Raw genomic sequence first — 8439 nt, 5'->3', positions numbered from 1 at the left:
GGTGGGGACCCGGCGGGCCAGGCGGCTGGGCTGGGGCAAAGTTGCCCGCGGGCGCCGGGACCCTGCGTGCTGATCGCCGCCGGGGCCGGGGTGGCTTCCCGCGGGGAGGCGAGAACGTGGCAGCGGTCGTGGGAGCCAGGACGGCCCAGGGCCCGCCCCCTCCCCTGGGTTGCATCAGAAGGGAGGGGAGAGAGCGTACAAAAGAAAAATTTGTCCACGGTGGCCTTTTAGTGACATGAGTTCTTCCCCACCCTCCCGGTTTCTCTCTTCCCCCCGCATAACAAGAGAGGAGGGCATGAGACACTGCTAAGGTCTCAAGGATTATCATTAAAGGGTAGAAGATGAAGGGGCAGCCGGAGAGGGTTGATTCCTGGCCTATGTCCCTGGGCCGGGACTGGGGTGTTCTTGCCTTCTGCTTAATCGCCGCAATATCGGAAGTAAGGGGTATAAAAATCCTGTTGTTAAGAAGGGAGGGGCATTTGGGGACGGGGGGGGGGGGGGGGAAATGGAAACTGGTCCTCCTTTCTGTTTCCAGCAGTTTCTGATGGCAGCAGAGGCACCCAGTCTTTTGGCAGCTGGGGGCAAAAAGCTGGAGGGTGGTGTGGTGACAGGTTGTGAATTTCACTGTTGAAGGCAGTTGAGTCAGGAACCAAACCTGGGAAACAAAACTTGGGTACATCTCAGTGCACCCTCTCCGCAGCCCCTGGGGAGACACTTGAGCTTTGTGCAAAGGTATCTGGGAACCCTTCCACAGAGGAATCAGCAGTCAGCCTGATCCCAGATGGAGACCTGTCTAGGGAGGGTCCCAAGAGCCCTGCCTACTGGGCACCAGGCCTCCAGGAATCTGGTTCCTGGGGGTGGAGGGTCTTTCTGGCCTGTTACACAAAAAAAGAACACAGCCATCCCTGTGCTGATGGGGGCTACCAAAGGCCAATGTGGTTGGTTAGAATATGAGGCTAAATTATACCTATTGTGTAGGTGCACCATCTGTCTGCTCTGATAAAAACATCTTTGAACTTCAAAGTCACCGCCCAACAGTCACCTTTTATTTTGCAGAGAAGCACTTTCTCTTCCAGTTTGGGCTTTAACAAAGGGAGCCATTGATGAGTTCAGTCCATTGTATTGCCTTGAGGCACTTGGAAGCTGATTTATTCTGGGGCCCCGGCCAGGGAGGAGGAGGAGAGGTTTGAGGGAGTGGAGTAGGGAACTCCACTTTTCAGTCGTAAGGCTTCCAGTTTAATGCCTTCATCATGACGAGTAAGAGAGCAAGTGGTGATGAGCAAGTGGTGATGGAGTTGGTCTCCATTTGACCCTTGTATGAACACCTTAGCTGCATTCATTTTTTAAAATTTAATTTTATTTATTTTTTATACAGCAGGTTCTTATAAGTTATATACTTTATACATAATAGTGTATATATGTCAATCTGCATCCATTTATTCATGCAACAAACATTTGAATGGCTACTGTATTCCAGGTACCGTGTTAGATACCTGACAACTACAAAAATAAAACCTTACGTTCTAGGCCATAAAGTACTTATAATCACATGCGGAGGAGAGAGATTCAAGCAGATGCTACGCATAACTGCTGTGATGGTGGCATGTAAAAGCCACAGTGACCGCATCTAGGAGAAAAAGGAGCTCCCTAAGGCTTTGGGTTGGACAGAGTAACTTGGGGGTTTGGGAAGTCACCTGACCAGAGCTTGTGGCACGACTCAAAGGTTCCCAGGAGTATAAGCAGGGAAAGGCATACTGAAGAGAGAACACCTGCTTATACAGGTTTTGAAATCTGTTCTTGTGGATTCGGGGTGTTGGGACAGTAAAGGGACAGGGCAGGAAAAGTGGGAGGTGGGAGTGGCGAGGAGGCCAAGGGCAGAGCAGGAAGGACCTCTGTGAGGTGGAGATTAGACGTTATTCTGTACCTGGTAGAAATGTCATCATCCCAAAAATTTATTAGGAAAGTTGGACTGGCAGTAGAGCAGAGAACATAACTGAGGCACGGATGGCAAGACCAGGGTCACAGGGTGGCCGTGAGTGCCTAAATCAGGCACAGCGGGAGAGGGTAAACCCAGAGCCACGTTGGAGGTGGAACTGGCAGCGCTTGCTTTTGGCTCAACGTCAGGCTGGGGGAGAGGAGGGGGCAATCAAGGGTGGCATCCGTTTTCTGGCCTTGAGCCACTGGATGGGTAGTGGACATACCGCTCACCTGTAAGGTAAATCTGGGCTAAATGCAGAGGAGGCTGGAGCGTTGGAAATGATGGGTGCAGTATGGGACTGACAGAGCATAAGAAGCCATTTCTCTGTCCACAGCTCCTGGTGCAACAGTCCCCTCCAAGTCCGGACTGCAGAGGCAGGAGCATGACTGGATACAGGCAGCTTTGTCACCACCATCTGCCCATAGATTCTGAAAACATGACAGCTCTAAGGCCCCTGAAGACAAAAAAAAAAAAGTGGGGACCCAGAGGCTTCATGCAGTCACAAATGTGCTGAGCAGTCTGAGAAAAAAATGTAAATTACTTGCCAACATTTAACATCAAAGCGATTTCACATACAGCCCCCGATTTCCGGCTTCTCTTGACACCCATGGCCCATTTTTCCATGAGGCAGTCATTGTCTGGAGCAGAGCTGGGCAGCCTTGTTGGCAGCTGTCAGGGGATCCCCGGGCTCCCAGGACGCTTTGCTTACTTCCATTACCTGTTACCTGTTTGTTGAGTTCTCCATCCTCCTGTGGTGGGGATTGTCATCCTTAGTGAGGAAAGGCACACATTTTCTCTTCTATTCCTCACAACATTCCTTGTAAAGTAGGTGTTCCATTTACAGATGGGGAAACTGAGACTGAGAGTCAAGTCAGTTGCCCAAGATCACACAGGACTAGGGTCCAGGTGTTCTGATTATAGCGTTTGGTTTATTTACATCATAGCCTCCTTTCCCTAGAGCTCATGTTTGATATTTTTAAAGAGAGAGGTTAAGATTATATATGCTTCCAACAGATATTTATTGAGCTCCCACTACGTGTCAGGCTGAGCTATGTCCTGGATATTTCTTTGGCATAGATTAGATGCTGTCCTTTCCAGAAAAACAGGTTGTATACTGTCTGACGTCGTTTGGTCTTTGCTGGTTTGAGATTCTGCTTCTCAGTTGGCTTTGGATAACTGATGGGCATGTCACCACTGTGTCCCCAGGACTGGAGCAGTGTCTGGCGCACAGTAGGTAGGCTGAACACTGCACTGTGTTGAAAGAATTCTGCTGTCTAGCTGTGATTTCCTGGAAGGAAGATACTTGAGGTTTAGTCTTTTGGTCTTGAGACCTGTTAAAATTGCAAATGAAGGGACAAGTCAAAGCTGTTAGTAAAGTTTACACCTTCCTGAGAAAGAGGAGCTTGGGCTACCCATGTTCGGGTAGGAGATGGAGATTTAAGTGCTAATGAATTCATTTCCATTTCTAATTGATCAAAGAGTAACTGCCGATTTGAACTTCTGTTCACAGTAAGAAAGATAAAATTCCAGCCCAAAGCAAAGAAACAAATCCCTAGTTAGCCTGTATGACATCATCCCAGGTAAATGGACTACTACAGTAAAACCTTCTTAAACATTGGAAATAGCTTGCCGGTGTCTTTGAAGTTTCCTTCAGGGATGGCATCCCTAGCTTGGGGTCCTTTGGTCTAGAGATGGACACTGTTGAGTTCCCAGCCTGAAGTTTGCTCTGGACAGGGGTTTGGGGTGCCTTAGTGAAGTCCCGTGGAACCTGGGCCAGCTGTGGAGCAGGAGATGCCAGTGGGCATAGGGGTCTTCACCCTAAGAGCAAGGGGTTGAGGCTCCTGCAGCTGCTTAGCTGGTCAAGTTTCTTGAATAGGTTCTAAAATGTCAAGGCTCTTTCGTCCCTGACATTTTTGTTGTTGTTGTGTTGGGTCTTCGTTGCTGCGCATGGGCTTTCCCTAGTTGCGGTGAGCAGGGTCTACTGTTCGTTGCAGTGCACAGGCTTCTTATTGCAGTGGCTTCTCTTGTTGCAGAGCACGGGCTCTAGGCGCGAAGGCTCAGTAGTTGTGGCTCGCAGGCTTAGTTGCTCCACGGCATGTGGGATCTTCCCGGACCAGGGCTCGAACCCGTGTCCCCTGCATTGGCAGGCAGATTCTTAACCACTGCACCACCAGGGAAGCCCCTCATCCCTGACATTTTCTGCTTTGTCCAAGATCTGGTCTCCTCCTGCTTTAAGTTTCAAGTCTTTGAATCCAAAGTGGTGAGATTAAAAAAAAGAAAAAAAAAAAACCCACTTATTTTTTGGTTGGTTTAGTTAGAATCTTCCATCTTTTTCATTGGGCTTAGAGCCAGAGGACATGGATTCTTACCCCAGTGGTACCAAATACTCTCTCATTACTCTAAAATGAGCGAGTTAGACTATGATGCTAGGTTTCATCTTACAAATCAACTCAGTTTCTGCAGAGCACTGTGTTGAGAAGGATTCTGAGGCCACATCAAGGTTTTTTATCAGGACAGAAGGGCCTGATCCACTAGTAGTGTCTGCCGTTGGCATCGGGTGGTTGTGGGGAAGGCATATCATCCTTGGAAAAGACAAACTTCAAGATCCTTTCCAGCACCGTCAGATCATTGATTTTATTTTAGCATTTATGCATCTTAGATTCTGCAGGTGTTTGATCTCTTTCTGGAACAGGATCACACAAGCCTTGGTAATAACCTTGTGGTTTTTTTTTTAACTACAGGAAGATTGTCGATCGAATTGACAGTGATGGGGATGGCTTTGTCACCACCGAGGAGCTGAAAACCTGGATCAAACGGGTGCAGAAAAGGTACATCTACGATAATGTCGCCAAAGTCTGGAAGGATTATGATCGGGACAAAGACGATAAAATTTCCTGGGAAGAATACAAACAAGCCACTTACGGTTACTACCTAGGTAAGAGGTGCTGCAAGAGCGATTACACAGCTGGGGCCTGTGTAACAAGCTTCTTGTGGGAAACTATACTGTCTCATCATATCTACCGCCTTTAGGGAGACGTCTCAACCTCCTAAGTAAAAACTGCTTGTGTAACATCCTGCTCTGCTTACTAAGAATACACCAAGTTGCTTACTGTGAGTGAACTTATAGGTGGAAGGGGGCAAGGGTCTAATAAAAAATAAACTGCTGCCTAACCTGAGCTTACAGTCTCAGAGGTACACCCAGAGAACAGAGCAGAGAGGAAGCATGTTTTATGTTACAGTTTCAGAATGCTGCCGAGTTTCAGGTAGCAAGACCCGAGTAAGCTGGAACAGTTCAGGAAGGCTTCCTGGTAGAGGGTGGCTTGGAAACTGGGCCTTAAAGAATGGATTTGTATCTGGAGAGATAGAGATGGGTGGGGAAGGTGGGTCAGCTGGAGGGGCAAAGGTGCAGCAATGCATTCAGCAGTGGGCAGGGTTTGGACATAAGTCATGCTTGTTTTGGGGGAACGATGGAGGGGGTGTGTGCCCCAGCACTGGGTGCAGACCCGCTGGGTGCCTGGCAGAGCCGAGAGGGGACAGGCCTGAGGAGAACCAAAGACACATACACTCCCAGCCAGATTAAGAGAGGTCTTGAAAAGAGTCGAAGGAACATTTAGAATAGATGTCCTGGGTACTAGGGAGCCTCTGTATGTTCTGGATCAAAGAATATAATGAAAGTAGGGTTCTGCAGAGAGAAGTATGGCATTAGTATGGTCTCAAGCCTATGCTTTTCACCGCTTGCTGTAACGCCCCTAAGAAGTCTTTCGGGCATGGACTGTATGGTGGTATGGAGGGACAGACACTAGAGGCATTCTGAAATAAAATGTTTCAAAGAACTGGATAGGTCAGGACCTTTTGTCTTCTATGTACCATTTGGCGTGAAGGAGGAGTGATCTGGAAGAAAACGCCTTAGGCGCCCGGTTTTCATGTTTCTGTGTACATCCTGCAGGAAACCCCACAGAGTTTCATGACACTGCAGATCGTCACACCTTTAAAAAAATGCTGCCACGTGATGAGAGAAGGTTCAAGGCTGCAGACCTCGATGGTGACCAGACAGCCACCCGGGAGGAGTTCACCGCCTTTCTGCACCCTGAGGAGTTTGAGCATATGAAGGAAATTGTGGTTTTGGTAAGATATAGAAAGAGCCTGTGCCGGCAAAAGACCAGGACGAAAGCTGCACGGAAACCTTGTCCCTTCCTGTAAAGTGAGAACGTTCTTCAGCCTGAGGGGGATGGGACAAGGACCCTGAAGTGGAATATACCGGAATACCTGTGTACCCAGGAGATCAGTCAGGGCAGGGTAGCTGCCGTAGCAAGTAGCCCCCAATCCCAGCCATTTAACACAATCGAAGGTTATATCCTGTCCCGGGCAGATGGTCCCGGTCAGGTGGATCTCCTGGGCAGTTCTTCTCGAGTGCTTTCAGGCTCCCAGTCTACTTCCATCTTGTCCTCCACCATCCTGTGGCTTTGAGGTCATCCTGGCCACTACCAGCTGGTAGATAGAAGAAGAGAAGGGCTGAGGAGGAGGCATGGCCTGCCTTCGCTGTTCCGAGGGCTCCTGCCACACATAACAAGGCAGGGGAATGCAGTCTAGATGTGTGCCCAGAAAGAACAAGTGTGGTTAGTGAGCAACGAGCTAGCCTCTGTCCTATCTGTCAGCTCTGAGGGAACAACAAAAAGACTCAGAAATGGAATGCATTGTACTGTTAAATCATATGGGAACTTAAAGTCGGACCATGCTTGGAAAGGATGCTCCCCTTGGAGTGTATTTGCTTTCCGGTGTCTTGGGTCCCACCTGTCTTCATTTTCCACGACAGTAACATAAATGCCATCACCTGTTTTCAGGGCAGATATCCCAAGGCAGTTCCAATTGTTTTGATGCTGGGAGACAAGCAGCTCTGGACTACTTTAGTTACCCAGTCGTGGATGGGCTCACTCTTGCCTCATGCTTCATCTTTATGACCACAGTGACCCCAGGGACTGGGCAGTGGCTTTAAGAATCATTCCTTTTTACCACCCAACACCTACTTAATGATAGCTAATCCGACACAAGACAGTGAAGATGGGGAAGTGGATTATGGGCTTCTGATTGGCTCTGTTCTCAGGTTGGCCATTTTCTTCGGGATGCCTTTGAGTTTCTGTGACATGGACAGTAGACTCATACAATTAGCAAAAAACCTAGTTAAGAAGTCAGATGTACTGATACTAAATACACAACATAATACATTCGAAAGTCAGATATACTTTTAGTTTCTAATTGCCCACAGTTCCATATTTTTCTGACACCAACTCGGTGTTCAGGGTCCAGTTAGCACCGGAATCTGTCTTTGTGATCATTTTAGTCCAGCGGTTCTCAGGCTGGGTTCCTCACAGTACACAGAGATGATCTGGCTGGAGGGTGGAGACGGTTGACCTGGCAGGGCTTCCTGATATAATTAGAGTGCCTCTGGGCTTGTAGGTACATTTTCAGTTGCAGAGAGGGCGCTGCTTTTAAAATCCCCCCGCTTTGCTTCCTAGGAGACTCTGGAGGACATCGACAAGAATGGGGATGGCTTTGTAGATCAGGATGAGTATATTGGTAAGTGCTGGCCTGGAGTCTTGCTCCAGTGTCCCAACTGGGCAGCGTCCTCCACCCACATGTCTGGCTACTTTCCTCAGATGACTCTTTCAGCAGCAGCTGTAAGTCTGTAGGTGTCACTCCTGTGATTTCCCAGTGAGAGGGGCTTGTCACACCAGCCCTAGCGGTGCAGATTCAGGGAGGCATTCCTAGTGGAGAGAGCCCAAAAGGCTGGCCGCACCCCAGGGCTGGCCAGCACTTGATCCCACGGCTCTGAGAGGTGCCCTGCATCACTCCGTGTAGTTCTAAACGGGACTGGAGATCCCAGAGATGTACAGTGAAGCTAGAGTGGACAGTCTCAGGGGACAGACTTTACAACAGACTGTTAGCCAGCGGGGCCTAGAAACTGGGTGGATGGAGCTGTGGTCAACAGAACTGTTTACATGCCCGAGTTCTCTGCAGAAGGCCATTCCTTCTTAGGTAAATCCTTGAACAAAGTGCACGATTGCCCCATAATATAGCCGTCTTACGCCTCTGGTTTTTGGTCTTTCATTGGGAGTACTGTTCCTAGTGTTTTGTTCTGAAGGGCTCCACTTAAGCACCATCGAGAAGTGTGTTTGCAGGTAACTGAGCCCTGGCTGAATGAGGCTCCAGTTAGTGCCCCGGGTCAGACGCCGCCCAGGAACGCTCCCAGCATGAAGGACTAGAGAAGGCGGCAGGGATATTTCCATTTGATCCTCTGCGGCTGCTCCTTCAGTGCTTTGGCACGTGGCCCCAGCTGCAGGACACCTTCTCGTGATAGCTCTTCTTTTCCCAAGTCTCAGTAAAGTAAAAGCTGGAAAGTCATTTGAAGGATGGGATGGATATAATTTTTGTGCAGATTTTTTTTTTTTTTTTTTTTTTTTTTT

At 48.7% G+C, this 8439-nt stretch overlaps 1 protein-coding gene across 1 annotated transcript in view; it reads left to right on the top strand.

Moving 5' to 3' along the window:
* Positions 1-8439, top strand: part of RCN1 (reticulocalbin 1) — a 13776-nt gene that overhangs the window by 525 nt on the left and 4812 nt on the right. Inside the window, exons 2-4 of the mRNA XM_007460924.1 lie at positions 4720-4913; positions 5925-6103; positions 7492-7552. Coding sequence (XP_007460986.1) covers positions 4720-4913; positions 5925-6103; positions 7492-7552 — 434 coding nt within the window. The remainder of the gene's footprint in view (positions 1-4719; positions 4914-5924; positions 6104-7491; positions 7553-8439) is intronic.

This window comes from Lipotes vexillifer, unplaced genomic scaffold (assembly GCF_000442215.2).
Source record: "Lipotes vexillifer unplaced genomic scaffold, Lipotes_vexillifer_v1.1 scaffold627, whole genome shotgun sequence".
Lineage (NCBI taxonomy): Eukaryota > Metazoa > Chordata > Mammalia > Artiodactyla > Lipotidae > Lipotes > Lipotes vexillifer.
This window is presented reverse-complemented; position numbering and strand designations above follow the sequence as displayed.